This window comes from Labeo rohita, chromosome 7 (genome assembly GCF_022985175.1).
Source record: "Labeo rohita strain BAU-BD-2019 chromosome 7, IGBB_LRoh.1.0, whole genome shotgun sequence".
Classification (NCBI taxonomy): Eukaryota; Metazoa; Chordata; class Actinopteri; order Cypriniformes; family Cyprinidae; genus Labeo; species Labeo rohita.
The window spans coordinates 6,861,986-6,882,073 of record NC_066875.1 but is presented as its reverse complement, the minus strand read 5'-3'; the positions used below and the strand labels follow the sequence as shown (position 1 = coordinate 6,882,073).

The 20,088-nt window shown below is 34.6% G+C and overlaps 3 protein-coding genes across 4 annotated transcripts in view; 2 read left to right on the top strand and 1 right to left on the bottom strand.

The window, feature by feature from the left end:
• pkd1l2b (polycystic kidney disease 1 like 2b) overlaps positions 1–9,719 on the top strand; it is a 37,418-nt gene extending 27,699 nt beyond the window's left edge. Inside the window, exons 27-34 of the mRNA XM_051114469.1 lie at positions 5–335; positions 571–704; positions 784–911; positions 4,368–4,528; positions 4,660–4,870; positions 6,441–6,542; positions 6,630–6,761; positions 9,524–9,719. Of these exons, the coding sequence (XP_050970426.1) occupies positions 5–335; positions 571–704; positions 784–911; positions 4,368–4,528; positions 4,660–4,870; positions 6,441–6,542; positions 6,630–6,761; positions 9,524–9,634 (1,310 nt within the window). The 3' untranslated portion in view covers positions 9,635–9,719. The remainder of the gene's footprint in view (positions 1–4; positions 336–570; positions 705–783; positions 912–4,367; positions 4,529–4,659; positions 4,871–6,440; positions 6,543–6,629; positions 6,762–9,523) is intronic.
• A 247-nt stretch (positions 9,720–9,966) lies between these two features.
• On the bottom strand, positions 9,967–15,089 carry psmd7 (proteasome 26S subunit, non-ATPase 7). Its single transcript, XM_051114484.1, has 7 exons — positions 14,908–15,089; positions 14,115–14,206; positions 13,941–14,033; positions 13,707–13,804; positions 12,376–12,456; positions 12,196–12,287; positions 9,967–10,775 (listed from the first exon to the last, which is right to left on the bottom strand). The coding sequence occupies exons 1-7, from the start codon at positions 14,979–14,981 to the stop codon at positions 10,319–10,321; spliced, it is 987 nt and encodes a 328-aa protein (XP_050970441.1). The 5' UTR covers positions 14,982–15,089; the 3' UTR covers positions 9,967–10,318.
• Positions 15,090–18,605: 3,516 nt separating this feature from the next.
• nfat5b (nuclear factor of activated T cells 5b) overlaps positions 18,606–20,088 on the top strand; it is a 70,183-nt gene continuing 68,700 nt past the window's right edge. For both annotated transcript variants that reach the window (XM_051114473.1, XM_051114472.1), the window contains exon 1: positions 18,606–18,923. In XM_051114473.1, coding sequence (XP_050970430.1) covers positions 18,851–18,923 — 73 coding nt within the window. In that variant the 5' untranslated portion in view covers positions 18,606–18,850. The remainder of the gene's footprint in view (positions 18,924–20,088) is intronic.

Genomic DNA, 20,088 nt, shown 5'->3' with positions numbered 1-20,088 from the left:
CGAGGCTTTATAACGGATGGAAACTCAAAACTTGTTGGGAGTGCTCGTCTTCGTCAAGTTAGGGTGAAGAGAGACTCTTGTAAGATTGCTAAGTCCATGCGTCACTCTGTTCCTGACTGCAATGCGCCTTACTCTTGGGAAAATGAGGACATGGGCTCTTACGGTCCAGGTTGGGATGAGTTTAATTTTGTAAATGGTTCTGAGGACACCATCACAGCTTGGCAGTACCAAAGCCAGTCTACTCTCAAAGCAATCCCCGTTTGGGGTATGATTGCACTTTATAGAGGAGGAGGCTATGTTATGGACCTCGGTTCTGACCTGCAAAATGCTAGCAGGTGAGAAATCACAAAAAAAGGCCTGCCATTTTATGCATTGTTAAAGTTGAAACAAATAGAACGGCTTACTATAAGTTAACTTAAGACAATGAATTAAGATAGCAGAAATTATTTTAACATCAGAAAAATTATACACTTTACCTTTAAGGCCCTCAAGGTGATATTAAAAAATGTTGTGTATTATATGTTATGCATACTTGCCCCAACGACATGCTTTCCTTCAACCAACCAACAGGAAGCTTCAATATCTAGTTGACTCCACCTGGTTGGATATGTACACAAGGGTGGTTTTTGCAGAGTTTACGGTGTACAATGCTAATGTCAACCTCTTCTGCATTGTGACGTTGATGCTAGAAAGCACTGCAGTGGGTGAGGCAAAAAAACAATAATTCCCATTCATACAAAACCTGTTTTATTGTAAGCCCATCTTATACTTCTTATTTTACAGGTGCGTTTCAGTTTCGCAGCGTGGTTCAGAGTGTCCGTCTCTACCAATCCACAGGTGGCTTTCAGTCATTTCTGATGGCCTCTCAGGTCTTTTATTTCCTCTTCATCGTCTACTACATGTTTTTGCAGGTCAGTCCTCTAAATGCATAGTTTCGTTATACTTTTGAGAGAATATTTGACCCAAAAATTTACCCATGTGACTTACCTTCTTCTGTTGAACACAAAAGCAGATGTTTGGCAGAATGTTCACTATGCTGTTCTTTAAAGTATAATGAAAGTGAATGGTGACCACTGGTGTCAAAGTTTCGCAGCTTCACGCTCAAGTTCACAGAGACCGAGACGGCAGAAACACATCATGTTTGTTTTCATGTTTGCTTTTTATTTTACAAAAGCACAACGTTTCGTTGTTATTTTGAGTGCACACAAATAAACGTAGAGTCTTTACAGATTCGAAAGATGCAGTACTCTTATCTTTGTGAGCAAAAATGACAGAGTATTTTAAAAGCAAGTGACCGCACCGGCACCTCCATTTGTCATGGAGGGAGGGCGCTACTGTTCAGTTTCCACACTTCGCACAGACACTTCAATAGCACACATTTTTCTAGGTTAACATTAGATTGAGCGGCCATGTAAAGTTGCTACTATATACATATTTCAGATGAAAAGCCATATTTGAGGTCGATGAATGACAGGTGCGCATTTGGATGTCCTACCCCATGTACTATATTACCACATAGACCAGCCATTAAAGATCTGTCACGGACTGCGTGACTTTGCAACTTCCTGTGGAGGCTTTTTTTTCTGTGACTAAGTGACTAATAACATTTTGGTCGACCAAGCCTCTCCTCGTTGGCTAACGGTTTGTCGACTATTAGGGGACAGCCCTATTAAAAAGAAACCAAAAAAGTACAATAATTACCGTATATTGTATATTGTACGGTGTATATTTCAACAACAAATTGAAGCCATAAATCAGCTTTTTTGTCAGAAAGTGAAATATTTCGAAATATAATGCCTGGGTCATATATGAACTTTTTGAAATGTTAATGATTTTTTGAGAATGTTTATTTTTTGAGCTTGACAGAGCCTGATCACCATTTATTTTATCTGCATGGCTAATAGTAGCTTGAACATCTCCTTTTATGTCCCAAAAATCATAGTACATTAAGGTATGGATATGGGGTTAGAATCGTTGCATAATTCCAAATAAATACATTACGATCCACAAATAAATGTAAAGCGATTGACAAAAACAAAGCATATTCACAAAATAAATAGAATGAGATCCACAAATAAATCTTAGAGTTCCACAAACAAGAATTATATTTACAAGTAAAAAAATTAGAATTGCAAATAAAAAACATACTCACAAATATTTTTTTTATTTTACAAACACAACTTTGCCCTGCATTTATATGTGAATCGCGTACTGTGCATTTGTGGATCGCAGCGCATATTTGTGGATTGCTCTCTGTGCATTTGTAAATCGCTGCGCGTATTTGTGGATTTTGAAACATTTCAAGCGTCAAGACGCACACTGATCCACAAATGCATGGACTCCACCCACCTTCTACTTAAGCCAATCAGATACCGGCCACGTGGGGCTGACCAATCGTTGCATGTTCTCGCTCCAACCAATCACGTTTTGCCCTACAATCAGTGCGGGACCAGCCGTAATTCAGCACAATTAACCAGTCTCTTCAAAATGGACGACTAGGACAGTGGTGCTCATCACAGCATTATTGTACTAATATCTAAAATAAAACAAGTAATGTTATGTGTAATGTAATCAGTGTTTCATGTATCACTGAGTCGATGCGTGTTTTGACCGTGAGTGTGTTTGGCAAACTGGTATTCTACGGTGACCGGGAGGGGAGGTCTTCGGTTCACTTAGTTTTGTTGAGGCCACGACATATAAACTCGTGAGAACGTGATAATATAACACAGCCACGAGATATTAATTTGTGGGAACGACATATTTGTGGCCACGAGTTTATTGCATAAACAAACATAATTTCTTTTATTGTTTTATAATATAAATTATTATATTGCACACAATGTAAACAGCATTCATATTAAGTTTATAATGAATAAACGTTACCAAAGGAGTCTAAATAACATAGGCATACAAGAAAACATTTTTACCCATCCCTCAATCGTCTTCAAAATATTCGTATATTATTATTAGGCCATTATTATCACCATCATCTTCATCAACATCATTATTATTAGCCTATTATTATATTTTCCCTTCATTTCGATCTTACATAACGTTATTATTAATAATAATAATAATAATAAGAAGAAGAATATACAAATATTAAATTAAATGTTTCATGTTAGTAAAAATGTTTTAAACAACTCTGATAATCCCAGGTTGCTATGGTCACGAAGGTTTGTTTATGCATGAGAAAAATATGCCGTTCCCTCATCATAATAAGACCTGGCCATGAAAAATGGATGTCGTTCCCTCAACATAGCATCTCGAGGCCACGACATCCTTACCTCGACAAAACGATCTCGTGGCCACGACATAATATGACGTTCCCACAAATTAATATCTCGTGGCTGTGTTATATTATCACGTTCTGACGAGTTTATATGTCGTGGCCACGACAAAAATAAGTGAACCGAAGACCTCCCCTCCCGGTCACCGTAGAATACCAGTTTGCCAAACACACTCACGGTCAAAACACGCATCGACTCAGTGATACATGAAACACTGATTACATTACACATAACATTACTTGTTTTATTTTAGATATTAGTACAATAATGCTGTGATGAGCACCACTGTCCTAGTCGTCCATTTTCAAGAGACTGGTTAATTGTCCTGAATTACGGCTGGTCCCGCACTGATTGTAAGGCAAAACGTGATTGGTTGGAGCCAGAACATGCAACGATTGGTCAGCCCCACGTGGCCGGTATCTGATTGGGTTAAGTAGAAGGTGGGTGGAGTCCAGCCATTTGTGGATCAGTGTGCGTCTTGACGCTTGAAATGTTTCAAAATCCACAAATACACGCAGCGATTTACAAATGCACAGAGAGCAATCCACAAATATGCGCTGCGATCCACAAACGCACAGTACGCGATTCACATATAAATGCAGGGCAAAGTTGTGTTTGTAAAATAAAAAAAAATATTTGTGAGTATGTTTTTTATTTGCAATTCTATTTTTTTTACTTGTGAATATAATTCATGTTTGTGGAACTCTAAGATTTATTTGTGGATTTCATTCTATTTATTTTGTGAATATGCTTTGTTTTTGTCAATCGCTTTACATTTATTGTGGATCATAATGTATTTATTTGGAATTATGCAACGATTCTAACCCCATATATGGAAGCTTTTTTACACCTCAGAATCTCAGAATTCTTGCAATTCAGAAATGCACAAATATAAACTCAAAGTCAGAATGGCAAGATATAAACTCAGAATTGAGATATATAAAACAAGAATTGCAAGAAAACAAATATATATGGAAATAAGCTTCCATGGTAATGGTTAGTAAATACAGACAGAATTTTCAGTGTTGTGTTGTTGTTTTTCATTCCAATAAAACATACATGTTTGGGGTTGAACAGGCAAAGCTGTTGAAGCGGCAGAAATGTGCATATTTTAAAAACAAGTGGAATCTGTTGGACCTGGCTATCATCATTTTAAGTTGGAGTTCATTATCAGTGTTCATCAAGAGAACAGTGCAGGGAGACAAAGACATTGAATACTATCAAAACCACAAAGATCAGTAAGTAGATCTTTTATCCAAAGAAGAAAGTTTTGATATGAACATCCAATCCAATTGACCCTACAGGTGGTTTGGAGAATGGATAGATGAATGAACCTGAACATGGTAAAAATGTTATTCCTGTCCTACAGGTTTCCCAGTTTCCATGACACAGCAGTTGTAGATGCTACACTGGGATATCTCATGGCTTTCTTGGTTCTTCTGGCCTGTGTAAAACTCTGGCATCTGCTGAGACTCAACCCTAAGCTTCACCTCATCACCTCCTCACTGCAGCGGGCGTGGAACGATATGTCCAGCTTCATTGTGGTTATCTTCATTGTCCTCTTGGCCTATTCTCTTACTGTAAGGGGCAACAATGTTCACTGTCAACAACAGTTTAAAAGGATAGTTCACCCAAAAATAGAAATGTCATTAATTACTCACTCTCATATTGTTCGAAACCCGTAAGACCTTTGTTCATCATTGGAACACAAATTAAGGTATTTTTACTGAAACCCAAAAGCTTTCTGACCCTGCTTAAGGACATCATTTAAATAGTCCATGCAACATCAGTGGTTCAACCGTAATGTTCTGAAGCTACGAAAAATACTTTTTGTGCGTGAAGAAAACAAAAATAATTACTTTATCCAACGGTTCTCCTCTTTTGTGTTAGTGTCTTATTGTAGCTTTATAAAATTACGTTTGAACCACTGATGTCACATGAACTATTTTAATGATGTCCTTACTAACCCAGCAAGCAATTTTTGGTCTAAAAAAACGTATATTAGCCGTTGAAACACAGCCTAGACGTCTAGGCTAAAATAAGGTTGTCATTGGGCTGTCAGTGAAAATTTAATAGACGTCAAAACATAGCCCTAGAATAGACTATAAATATATATATATATAGAAATATATAGAAATATAGAAATAAAACCAAACACCTTGTAAACGCTGTTGACTTTGCTTACATGATGAAATATCATATATCTCACAAGTATTTTGCCAAAAAATGACATGTAACTAAATTCAAGATTATTTGGTCTAGAAGTGGGTTACAAATAGCCGGACTATATTGGGTCTATAGTTAAACTAGACGTTGAAATGACGACTATTGCTTGCTGGGAACTGTCTGGGCCATTTGAATGTTTCAGTCGTATTCCTTTCTATGCGGGGTCAGAAAGCTCTTGGATTTTATCAAAAACATCTCAGTTTGTTTTCTAAAGATGAACGAAAGTCGTACAGGTTTGGAACGACCTGAGGGTGAGTAATTAATGACACTATCCCTTAAAAATACTGTTAAAGATTTTAACATACCTCAAAATTCCATACTTTATCTTTAAATAGATAATCCACACAAAAATGATGATTCTGTCATCATTTACTCACCCTTCTGAAACTTTTGAGTTTCTTTCTTCTCTGGAACAAAAAAAGAAGATATTTTGAAGAAGAATATTGGGTTGCTAAACATTTTCAGGTCCCGCTGTTTTTCACAGTTTGGAAAAACACTGGAAAATACTCACAAAAAAAAAAAAAAAAAAAAATGACCTGAAGCTGATTCGTTACTAACATTCTTTAAAATATCTTCTAAAATATCTTCTGTTGTGAAGAGGGAAGAAATAAAAGTCATATGGGTTTAAAACAATATGAGGGTGAGTAAATGATGACTGAATTTTTATTTTTGGGTGAACTGTCCCATTAAGTCCAATGAGAAGTATCTTATGTTAGGTTGTCAGTTATCACAGATAATAGTTTGAAAGCAAAACAAAAACAAGATATATATATATATATATATATATATATTTAAAAAACTAGCAGTTTCGACAAATACACTTGAAATCAACCACTGAATGGCCTTCTCATAGGCTTCCATTTTAGGTGCTTTTCTGTCACTGTTTTCTTACAGAAATCAAAGCATTAATTTTTTTTTCAATAGTGCAACCTAATATTTGGATGGAAGCTGTACTCATACAAAACTTTCCCAGATGCGTTCATAACAATCTTCAGCTTGCAGTTTGGAATCTTCAATTACGATGAGGTTCGTAAAATGATTTCCATACACAGTTTGAGAAAGCTAACGCACGAAAGCTTTTGCTTTATCTCAGCTGTCATGCTACCTCTGTAGGTGCTGAGTTCTGATCCCGTGCTTGGCGCCATCATCATTTCCACTTGCGTCATCTTCATTACATTTGTGATCCTGACCCTCTTTGTCTCAGTCATCCTTGAGGCGTTCGGTGAAGAACAGGAGAATCACCAGGTGTTATACGAGTCACATTCACACTTTGTGTTTTTCTAACTGCTCTTAAGCCCTCTAAGTTACACACTGCATGATTTTTGGCTGTCCCAGACGAAAGATTGGCATCGTGAAACAATCGTAGCAATTTCTGTGATCATGGCTCATAATCTGTGATCCTATGTCTTACAGTGAAAGAGGTTCAAAAATGGCCGTTGTCACGGTCTTACGGCGAAAGATAGCCTACGATAATTTTCTGACAGTGTCAGTGTTGCCAAGTCTGCAGTTTTCCCAAGCATGTATAACTGCAGACTGGAGATCTCCAAATAGAGGCGGGAACTCCAAAAGTGGGCATAACCTCCAAAATGGGGCAGGGTCTTGTTGCACAAAGACTTTCACCATTGGCTCTGGCTTTAGCCAATTGTTATTTACTTACATTTCAAAATAAAATTTTACTCTATTGCTTTGTTTTAAGAAACGGGAGCATCCTCGGGACTTGAAATTCGCAGGGTATGAGGGTGTAGTGACGCTGAGTGTAACTAAAAAGGTCCCATTGTCCGGTGAGGTCTGGTTGGGGAGTTACAGAACGGCCCAGAAACGGTTTATCCACACGCTATTCAGCGCGAATCCCACCGTGCAGTCAATTTCATTAGTTAAGGTTAGGGTCAGGTGTGGGGTAGGTTTAGGCAGGGTTAGCATTATTTGTAGCATAGTGTAGGAAAAAATCAACACTGTGACACTTCTTTTATAAAATTGACACCAGGGGCGTAGCTAGGGCTAATCATTCAGGGATTTCCACGGAATTTGTAAAAATTTGAATGAATTAATCAAAAGTTGGTCATTAAACTTAAATCAAGTCGCGATATGGACTAGTATCTGTAAATATTATGCCGCAAAAGACTATTTAAATATGAATCCTGCATGTTCTGCGTGTCTTTTTAGGAACGAACGGGCAGGACGCGCCTTTTTACTTGTGATACTGATGCACGTGTGACGCTCGCAGTGATTTCAGCGTCTGCCGTTTCACTAAATGAGGACATAAATACATTAACAACATCTCCAGAACTGCTCTGAGAGTCACTTCATGAGCATTTCACTGTTTCATTTGAGTAAAACAAGCCTCAAATATATACACAGAAATTTAAAGGTATTCACGGCAACCCGTCAAAGTAAAAGTTCGGTTTAACTTTATTAATCATTCAGTATAATGTACGTGCCTACTACTACTACTACTATTAATTAATAAACATTTCTAAAAACAGTTCACACAATATTTCTTCCATGTTTTACATCTTAATAGTAAATCCCCTTTATTTGCCAAAAATAAAACATAATTTTCATTAAAAGATCAATGAAATCAGTATTTTATACCTTCATTTGATGACCAGAAAAATACACAACACATAATTCCATAAGGCTATTGTAAAAATAAATAAAAGTTGTTTTTATGCATTCAAATAAACAGACATGTTAAAACATATTTCGTAACAATAAAATGTAAAGTGAGAAAAAATAAAACATTTCATAGGGTCCTAAACATATAATTTTTCTTAACTTTTGATAAATTGATGGTAAATTGTATAAAATTCATGGTTTTAATTAACTACACATGATTAATTACATTTTGATTAATAAAAATTATATTTAACCATTAAAACGAAGACCAGAAAAATGAAAACAGAATTTGAAAAAATAGGGCCCTATTTTTGCATGCAACCATATATTTGTTACAATTATAAATACATTTTCAAATGTATTATTTTATTTGTCTAACATATTTTTGTAATGTTATAATTTTGTTAGAATACATTGATGTGTTTGCTTTTTGCAGTGATTACTATTTACTATTGTTAGTAGTGTGACAAGGTCTTTAACCCCTGGTTTAATGCCCCGGACCTGCCTAGAAGGATCCAGGTTCAACCACTTGGAATTGTGCTACTTTAACACTGTTGCTGTGGGTTGTTTTTTATTTAGCCCTTGAAATACCAATTTACCAGGGGAACCCCAACCAAAAAAACTTGTATTTTATCAACCCGAACCCAGATTTTTAATGGCGGATCCCCATCGAAACGCCATTGGGCTAGTTTTGAGTAGCAGTTGGGCGGGTTTTGTTGTGAAACCCTGGCAACCCTGGACAGTGTCAGAAATTCAGCCTGGTCATCGCATAGGTATGTTTTGATGCTGGAATGCTGGTTAGATAGGTTTTGATGCTGATTTAAGCTGGTCCTTTGCTGGTTCATGCTGGTCCTTGACCAGCAACATGACCAGCAAAAACCAGCAAAGGACCAGCTTAAACCAGCATCAAAACCTACCTAACCAGCATTCCAGCATCAAAACATACCCACCAGCATATGCTGGATTTTTTACTTGTTTTTGGGGTGACCAGCAGATGTAAATGCGACATGAAATCAAGGTGACATGGCGCTAAAACATAAAACTGCTTAACGTTACCTCAAGCTCTTATTCCTTCCTCTTTCGCCGCTTCCACTTTTTTCAGCACACATAAAACCTACAACTGCCAAAGTGTAATTCATTATGCTTTTTGTTTACTGATGACGTTTTATTCTATAGTAACGTGCTTCATAGCTACAAGTCAATAGGTGTCTTTATCGTACAGTTTATGCATGTCGTACCCACTTTTATTAGATCCATGTCGCAGTGTGATCAACAATGATCTTATAGGAGTGCTAAAATCTAGCAGTGTGTAGAAGGCTTCAGACTAAGTTGCATGAACAAACATTTATTAGTTGAAATGTGGTAACTGAAATTACTTTTCTGATCCTCAGCCTTCTGAGGAAGAGGAAATCGTTGATCTGATGTTAGTGAAGATACTCAGTCTTTTTGGGATCAAATGCAAGAAGAAAGAAGAAACTCAACATAGTGAAAAAACTACCTAGTCCTCATCATTGGCAAATGCTCCGCCTGATCTGGCATCTTGGCTTCAGCTTCTTAGTCATCACAAAGAAAATGAATATCTGTATCTCTGCTGAAGTTGAACTTAAAAATGCTTTCTACAATGCACATGGTAATTTTGATTAAACTTTAATTTTCTTGTCAGAAAAAGCAAAATGTACCTTTTTATTAAAGATCAGATTTTTCTAAAACATTTTCTTTTATGAACTAGCAAGTTTAAATGAACACCACAATAAACATGTTTTGCAAATGTGTTCTTTGTGAACTGCGAACTTTGCATGTAGTGAACAAAATAAAACAGGTTAGGCTGCAGAAGCTGGTTTGACATTGCTTTTTATGATAAAAAAAGAAATCTCAGTGTAAATACAAATGACATGTCTGCAGTTGGACTTTGCTGTAACATTGGACACCTTCTTATGGTCTAATAATGGTACTATAATGTAAGTGTAAATGGGTCAACCTTGATAAGGACCAAAACCTCAAAAGAGAAAGAACATCTGAAGCAAATCCATTTCTCTCTTTTAATCAAAACAGAAAGTAAGTCCTTTATATCAAAAGACAGAAAAATGCCCAATTTAAACTGCAGATTGGTACAAGGAGGCTAAGAAACAGAATTCCTCCCTCAAACAGCCAAGATTGTGTAAGCCCAAGTTCATGCCAGTTCAGGTTCATTTCTTTTCCTTTTTGTCATCTTTCTTGGCTGTAGCATCTCCCTTCTCCTTGTCTTTGTCCTTATCTTTATCCTTCTCGTCTTTCTTTTCTTTCTTGCTGTCATCTTTCTCTTGGCCCTCTTTCTTCTCTGCGTCACGGTTAGCGATTTTGTTGTTGATGAGATTGTGGAGGGCCACTACAGAGCGGATAAGCGAGGCCAGATAGACCACAAGCATCTGGTCGTTGGTCTTAAGGTAGAAGGCCTTGACGAACTCCTGTAGGTTGACATCAGGCAGCAGATTGAACACGTCCTGCAGCTGATAAATGATCTGGTGGTTGATGGGCAGTTTGCCGGTCGCAACCTTCTCCAGGTAGCTCTTGATATCTAGCAGCTTAGAGTTGAGCCCTTTCAGGCCGTGAACCTGATTGGTGATGCGCTGCGACAAAGTGCCAACTGTTGTGTCCTTGATATCACTGCAAAAAATCATGATGAGAATAAATACATATTTTATATTTTAATTAGTACTGTCAATCGTTAAAAAAAAAAAAAAAAAATTAACTAATCACTTTATTTTTGTAATTAATTGATTAATAACACCTAACAAAAATTTGTAATGTATTTTCATATTGTAATATACACATTCACAATAAATCTCTTAATTTGTGTAAAACAACAAAGACAGTATATTTCAAATAATTGTTTAAGGGGAGACACTACAGGCACCTGTCAAGTTCGAGATTTTGGGCTCAAACATCCAAAAGACACTGTCTTTTATAGCACTTTATGTATTTCTGTTAATAGATTTCAATTACAATACCTATTTTTAAAGGCCGTTTTCTCAAAATGAGTTTTTTCTCCTACACTGAGCCATAAATCTCCACTTCAGTAGCACTTACACACACCAAACTTTACAGTTTTATTCCTGTCTATGTCCTGAAGGTTTTTACAGAGAAATTTGATTATATATAATTTGCTTGATTTTATACACTTTATTCACCCAAACATTTTTTACAATATATTTTCTGACTGTTCTGTCTTCAGTTTTTTTTTGAATTACGGAGTGACAAAATGAGATACCCAAAATCCCCTCTGTAAAAACATTTGACACTAATGATAAAAAAGTAAACAAGAATTTTGAAACTGATTTAATCCAGTGTTTAGATTTTTGTACTAGAAATTTATGCAAATTAGCACATATTTTATTAAATAATGCCTAATTTGCATATTTTTAATACATATTGTTAATACAAATGCAATAATTTGCAACTACCAATGTAATCAATCGACTGGGTAAGGTGATAACTATTAGTTAGTTATTACCCTATTAATATGCCGTGTCTCACATTGAAAGTATATATTAATGAATGCCAGTATCACTGATTCCAGTACTGCTAATTGATTTTTTTCTCAATTTCTGGAATAATTATGGTCATTCAACATTATAACACTATTCATACAGTACAACTGAAAGCCATCATTTATAACATTTAATAGGCTCAAAATATAACATTTTAAGTTAACTTTAAACAATCTACACATAAACCCATTAGAATTAATGTCACATTTAGCTATGCCAATAATACAGTGTTGCATGTACATTTTTCAGCTTATTTGTGCATTAATTTTCACAATATCCAAGACAATTACTAGTTAAATCACTTAGTATCAATAGTTTTTTTTTTTTTTTTTACATGAGGATCTTCTCGATACAACATTAGTTTTGCATGCATTTAGTCGAAACTTATTTTATTCAGGTGCTTGATCAAATGTTTAACGAGTTAAACAGGAAATATTAATCGCGGAAATACATGTTATTTTTGACAATCCTAATTTTAATATATCTAAAATGTTTTAATATTCAGAAATGTACATGTTTTTAAATCGCTATCTTACCGCAACAAATGCTCCACGCCAACTTCCTCTGCCTCCTCTGCTCCGATCTCGCTGGTCACGTGTTCAAACGTCTTAGATGTGGGAGTTCCATCCTTCAGCGAATAATAAATGTCAACAATTAGCATGCAAGGAATCAAATCTATAAACACAGTTTAATATATAGCTTCAAAAAGTACTCACATCATGCACTTCCTCCACTGAAATGTAAGCTTCAGTTGGCAACCCCAGGTCCTTGGGTTTCACATCAATAATGACTAAAACCTTTGGGAAATACATGAGAAGTTTTAATGTTGTAGTTTCTCCTATTGTGGGTGAACTTTATAAAATGTGTCAAAAACATATACAGGGTGTATTTCACCCCAGAATCAAAGAGAAAATATTAGGAAATTATTTTTTGCATAAATTAAAATAAAGCTTGTTTTTAGGAATATTGTGCCATTACTATCTGTTAAATTAAACACTCCTGCCAACTGTCATTACTGTAAAGCAATCAATAAATAAATCATATTTAAACTGCATAATAATCAAATATTATGGTCAAGCCTGCATTTATTTGATCCAAAGTACAGCAAAAAATAACATTTTGAAATAGTTTGTACTATTTAAAATAACTTTTATATTTGAACATATTTTAAAATGTTTCTAATATTCTGATTTGCTGCTTAAAAACACTTATTATTATTATTATTATTATTATTATTATTGAAAGCAGTCAAGTAGATTTTTTTCAGGGTTTTTTTTAGATTAATGGAGAGTTCAGAAGAACAGAAGAACATTTAACTGAAATAGGAATCTTTTGTAACATTATAAATGTCTTTATCAAGATCAACTTAAAGCATACTTGCTAAATAAAAATATTAATTTCTATAAATTAATATAAAATATTATACTGACTCCATGCTTTTGAATGGTGTAGTGTATAATGTTACAAAAGCTTTTTAATTCAGATAAACGCTAATCTTTGAATCTTTCTATTAATCAAAGAATCCTGAAAAAAAAAGTACTCAACTGTTTAGAATATTGATAATAATAAAAATGTTTCTTGAACAGCAAATCAGCGTATTAGAATGCTGAAAATGTAGCTTTGATCACAGGAATAAATTACAATTTAAAATATATTCACATAGAAAACAGTTATTTTAAATAGTAAAAATATTTCACAATGTTACTGCTTTTGCTGTATTTTGGAACAAATAAATGTAGGGTTAGTGAGCAGAAGAGACTTCTTTAAAAAAAAAAAAAAAAAAAAAAAAAAAAAATTTTCTAAATCCTCACTGTTTAACTGGTAGTGTATGTATCTATATATAAATACACACACACACAAATTGTATGTATTATATCAATTTATATCATTTTATATTTATATTATTAACATATCCATTTATATAATTTTTCTAACTAACAATTATTTTTATATTTCTATATTTTAGGATAAGACATGATTTACTTGGACCCTGGTACATACAGTGTAAAATAAACTAAACAGTAGTAAAACAAACAGTATTACATACCGAATTAGAGCAGTACTGTTTCATGAGTTCATTAATGGCAATATCATTTTTGTGCAGCTTTGGGCCTGTGTGGTACCACCCAACTATTCGCTCCCTTGCTAGAATTGAAAGAAATAAAACCACAACTCTGTTAGATCTTGGATATGAGGTCATGCACTATAACAATGACATGACAGATTCAATAAAGCACATTAATGACATCAGTTCTTTACGTGTGCATAGTAACAATCTTACCATTGACTTTCTTAAACATGCCGTACATATTCTCCAGGTAGTCGTGGTCCAGGAACCAAACTGAATCATCCTTGTCGTCCTCATCGAAAGGCACTGCCACACAATATTAATATTACTAAAACTATATTTCAAGAGGAAAGAAGTGCATTTTGCACAAAGATCTGCAAAACATACCAGCGAAGCTGTTTGACACATCAAGCACTTTTTTCTGCCACGAACCAAGCAGAACACCAACAACTCGCTTCTGGCTGCCAACCTTACCAATCCTACAAAACAAAGACAAGGTTTGCAAAGAATACAAAAGAGAGACAAATACAATACTGATTTTGTACACATCTTCAAATGTATAGATCTTTGAATATATAAGCTGTGACAGATCATGTATTGTACTTGAACCTCGTCTAATAGCGTCTGTTCAGAAAGCTGTGCATATCATAATTATATATATATATATTTATTTTAAAAAAGTATGTGAACATATTTCACACACTAAATTACGTACCACAGTACGTTCAGGATCAAGAACCGGACTTAAGATAAGAAATGTAAAGTTCATACAAAGAAAACGCGTACTTTTATTATTTAACTTATAATACATTATAAAATTCTGCAGTCTGTGTTGGATTGTCATTGTCGGTTAGCTCACAGCTCTACTTGTGAGTTAAAAGATCAGTCATATAGTGCTGTGAACGTTACTAATCATAACTGACTTGCAGTTAGTCCGATATCTTTACTTAAACAAAATGTTATAGCACAAACTTTAGGTGTTATCAAGCTAAGCCGAAATGCAACACCATAATATAACAACTATAATTAACGCATCCTTAAAATATTGTTTATTTCCACAATTGCACTTGACTGTGATTGTATCCAGTTAGCCTTTAGCTTGTAGCGGCTACATTCATTGACACATAATGACAGTGAGTTAACAGTTTTACTACAGCAGCATCACAACACTCAGATTTACCTGTTAAAATGGTCCACGACACTCAGTAGCACCAAGGGATGAACGACGACCTTTTCTACCGCTAAATCCGGCATTTTTACTCAATTTATCCGAATAATTAAAGAAAAATAATGTTTTTCTGTTGTTCAGCACGCCAGTTTGATGGACGCTGCGCCGCTGCTTCCGCTTCTGATTCGTTTGTTATCCATAGGAGCGCTTCAGCATGACGCACACGAGCGCCCAGTGGTCAGGAGGAAGAATTACACCCTGACAATCTTCACCTCAAGTGAACGTTGTTTTTAATTCGTTCAAATGCATCGTTACTTTTAGAGAAAACGATCTAAAACCAAGATGAGCACTGCAGTTTAACAATATTAACTTATGTATAATTAATGTGCAATCACGAAAATATTCAATATCCTTTTATGTGTGAATGCAGAAACATTGTATTTTTTTGCTTGCTTATAATATATCACTCACTTACACACAAGATGGCGCTGTTTATTCTGTTTCTGTGGGTTTTTTGTTACATTTATGCATAGGTAGTCTTCATTTATTGTACTTGTTTAAAACAGTGCTATCAAAGGATTAATCGCGAATAATCGCAAAATAAAAGTTTTGTTTAGATAATATTTGTGTGTGCTGTGTATATTTATTATGCGTATATAAATACACCCACATGCATATATGTGTATACACATGTATATATTTAAGAAAAATGTTATGTTTATATATTAAATATATTAATATATAATATAAATTATATCAGTATAAATATATACATGCAAATACAATTAAATATTTTCAAAATATATATTGTATGTGTGTGCGTAGAAAGTATGCACACATATATTATGTAAACCAAAATTTTTATTTTGGATGCAATTAATCGCGATTAATCATTTGACAGTAATAGTTTTAAAATACATTTATTTATTTATTTATTATTATTTTTTATTTATCTATCTTAATGAGAGCTCTTAGCTCACTAATTATAGTCAGTTGATATATGTACTGACAAAATAAATATAAAAAAGCTTCAGTAATTCCAGAATAATCCATTTGTAAACAGAGGCAAATAATTCACTGTTCTGATATCATGTTATGAATCATCATGGAATGACCTAAATGTTTGGTCGGTAGGTCTATTGTAGATCTATTGTAGGGCACTGTGTAGTCTACAAAGTTATAAATCTAGTAGATAAAATCATAAAATGATGGCTATAAACACTGAGGTACTTGACCTTCTGAACATTTTGTCAAGTTTAATTTTACAGTAATTATGATAAACAAATTTTGTGAACTTTGTGAACATGATCAATATAGCAGGATTGATATAGTGCAGTAATATTGCCGTGGTGCATTAACTCCTGTAGGCTATTAATGCGAAAGACAACTAACAACATATCATATGAAGATATATTATAAGTATTATGTAATATTATAAATGAGATTTGTGAATGACTATACAAGCCATGTATCTTTTGTGATGATTTGTCAATTATTAAACAGTTGTGAAACTATCAAAAGTTCATCAGCTAATCTTACTTGTTTCGAAGATTTATAGGCCATTAACCCAATATATAATGACACAATGCTGTATTACAAATGAATTTATTGACAATGACATCAACAATCGCTTGCAATCACTTCAAAGCTTTTAAACTTAAAACCTTCATATTTTTAAAGTTTGTAATGATAATTAGTTTGTGTTCTTTTTAATTACAACTGATTTTAATTCTACATCCTTACATTTAAATTCAAATTAAAATTCTGTTCCTCATTTCAAATTCTTGAGTTTATCTGGGATTTAAAAGGCATTCTCAGTTTAATTTTGACTAGCGCGCGACCCTGATATTAACATCCATTGTGTGAGGACAATAGTGAATCTATGCTGAACATGAATCATGTGTCAAGCTGCCAAACGGCGTGTCAAACGGTTCTCTCAGCCTGTGTTGTCCCTAGACAATACTGGTTTAATTTTTTTTCAGGAACATCACTGACATGATGGCGTGACTCCTCATAGACACTGATTGGGTGCTTTGTTAAACGCGAACACACAGGTTTGTTTTACCACAAAGATCTCAAAAAACATGTTCCACTAACGTTTGATGACCAAAAAGTTTGCAGGGCTTAAACTGTGAAATGCTTCTCTTGAACAGTGTGCTTCTGCTATATTTGCTTCTTTACTTTAATAATATGCATAAAACTGTATCACATGTTCCCATTTTGTCCCATATATTCATATTGAGTTTGCACAATCATCTCACACACACACACACACACATATACATTGGGTTTAGTTGTTTTATGGGAACTCTCCACAGATCTCCAACACCAACCCCCCACCAACAATTTCAATTAATCATTGTACCAAATAACTGGATATAACATACATGCATGTTTTTTTTTTTTTTTTTTTTTTGTGTAACAATACAAAGAATACATTTACAAGTGTACATTGTAAGTTTTACATCATAGCCAATTCTTATAATATAATTCTTATTAAGCAAGATTCTTATAAAATCTTATATTTTTCTTAAAATATACACTACCAGCCAAACGTTTTTAAAAAGTAACATTTTAATGTCTTTTGCTCACCAAGCCTGCATTTATTTGATCCAAAGTACAGAAAAAACAGTAAAAATATTTTTACAATTTAAAATTGTTTTCTTTCTGAATATACTTTAAAATGTAATTAATTTCTGTGATTTCAAAGCTGAATTTTTACACATGATCCTTCAGAAAAAGTTCAGAAGAACAGCATTTATCTAAAAGCAGAAATCTTTTGTAACATTAAAAATGTCTTTATCATGACTTTTGATCAATAAATAAAAAGTACTGCTAAATAAAAGTATGAATTTCTATTAATCCCACCTCCTAAATAAATAAATAAATTTTAAAAATACTGACTGCAAGCTTTTGAATGTTATAGTGTATAATGTTACAAAAGCTTTTTATTTTAGATAAATGCTGATCTTTAGATCTTTCTATTAATCAAAGTATCTTCAAAAAAATGTACTCAACTGTTTTAAATATTAATAATAATAAAAATAATAATAATGTTTGGTGAACAGCAAATCAGCCTATTAGAATGATTTCTGAAGGATCATGTGAGACTGAAGACTGGAGTAATGATGCTGTAAACTTAGCTTTGATCACAGGAATAAATTACATGTTAAAATATATTCAAATAGAAAGCAGTTATTTTAAATAGTAAAAATATTTCACAATATTACTGCTTCTGCTCCTCCGTGAGGAGAAAAAATTAAAAATCTTACTGTCCAAAAACTTTTGACTGGTAGTGTAGGCCTATGTAGTTCTTTAAAGAATTAAAATATATATTAATTATATTCAGTCAAAAAGAAAAAAAGTAGTGGATTATTATTATTATTATTATTTACAGTGCAGAGGTTTAAATTTTAATAAATTAACAAAATAAGAGTCAACCCAAATAACTTTGCAATCAACACAAATATAAAAGAAGTGGGTAATTGTATCCTTAAAGTGATGACAAAAGGAGCAATTGTGAAATAATGTAATTAAATGTATACGTTTATAGTTTACCGGATAAACTTGATTCACTAAATTTATTATTCCAAAAACTTTACAGACAGGTAAAGAGATCTGAATTCTATTGCGATTTCATCTAATTAACCTCAATGTTTTGAACGCGTTGCTCCTGATGTGATGACGCGTGGAGTGGGCGGGGCCGCAGAGGAAACAGACAAACTCAACAGAGTCGTGCTTGCTGGCGGAGTGTTTACACACACTACGAAGAGCGCTGAGCGACACAAACACTTTATTTATGCTATCCAGAAGTGTCACTACCTGCTTTTTCTGTACCTGGCTTTTGTTTGTCTTCGTTTTTGCGTTTCAGCAGAACTAAACAATGGCAATTTGTTAGAAGCTGCACTTGAAGAGCAAGTCTGTGTCATTTTCTTGGCGGATCGGAGGCACTGCGATGCCCTCTGATTTCACATCGCTCTTTAGCGCGGATATCGACCTCGATTCGCCCAAGTCCCTCTACTCCAAAGGTAACTCACTTTCTTGCTTACTTTTCCCAGCACGCAACTCATACAGTACATATGCTCTGCGTACGCGCAGGTTGTGTTCTCAAACCTAGTGCACTGCCTACCTAGACAGCATCACGGGCGCCAGGTCAAGTTCATACAAAAATGCTGTCTAGGTAGTGCGCATTAGAATTTGGAACGCAGCCCCTGTGTGGTTCTACATTCAGGCTGTGTAATGCCCCACTGCACTGTCAAGCAGTTTTGTTGTTAGTTTACATAATGACTAATGGTTTAAATGGTGACCAAATAAATGAGCTTGTGTGAGACAGATGATACCAGTGACGGCACTACACCGGGGCTAGGGGTGGCTATAGCCCCGTCAGAGTTTTGAATAGTCCCCCCAAGCAGTAGAGATGGAAGAGTGCTGTCTTGTGCTGTTTGCACATATCTGTCACAGTAACCTCAGCGTCATGTGAGCGCAGTTTCCTTCATTAGGCTACATTTATTAATAATCCATTATATAATCACTAAGATTGTGATGTGGCCCTTGTCCAACAGCTTATCAGAATTCTCGGTACGAGTCCGGCAAGACTCCGACCCGAGCTCGTCTTCCCCCTCCCTGGTGAAAAAATCAGCATATGCTGGTAGGTATGTTTTGATGCTGGAATGCTGGTCCTTTGCTGGTTTTTGCTGGTCATGTTGCTGGTCAAGGACCAGCATGAACCAGCAATGGACCAGCATAAACCAGCTAAGGACCAGCATAAACCAGCTAAGGACCAGCATAAACCAGCAAAGGACCATCTTAAACCAGCATCAAAACATACCTACCAGCATATGCTGTTTTTTCACCAGGGCTCCCTTCTCCCAAAAGCTATTTCAGCTATTAAAATTGTTCAGTTGTATATTTAATGTCAACGTGATTATATTTCGATGATTTTTTATTAAGTTAATTTAGAAAATTAAAAAAAAAATAAAAATAAAATAATAATAATTTGTGCGGAGAGTGGAAGCTAAAGCGCACTTTACAGGACATGAAGGCGCCAGCGCGATCACTTGCATTGGAAACATATTAAAATATGCCGTCTTTTGTGCTCATAAAGATAAGAGTAATACATTATTCGTAAGCGTAAAGAGTCTACTTTAATGTGAAAAAAAACAGCATATGCTGGTAGGTATGTTTTGATGCTGG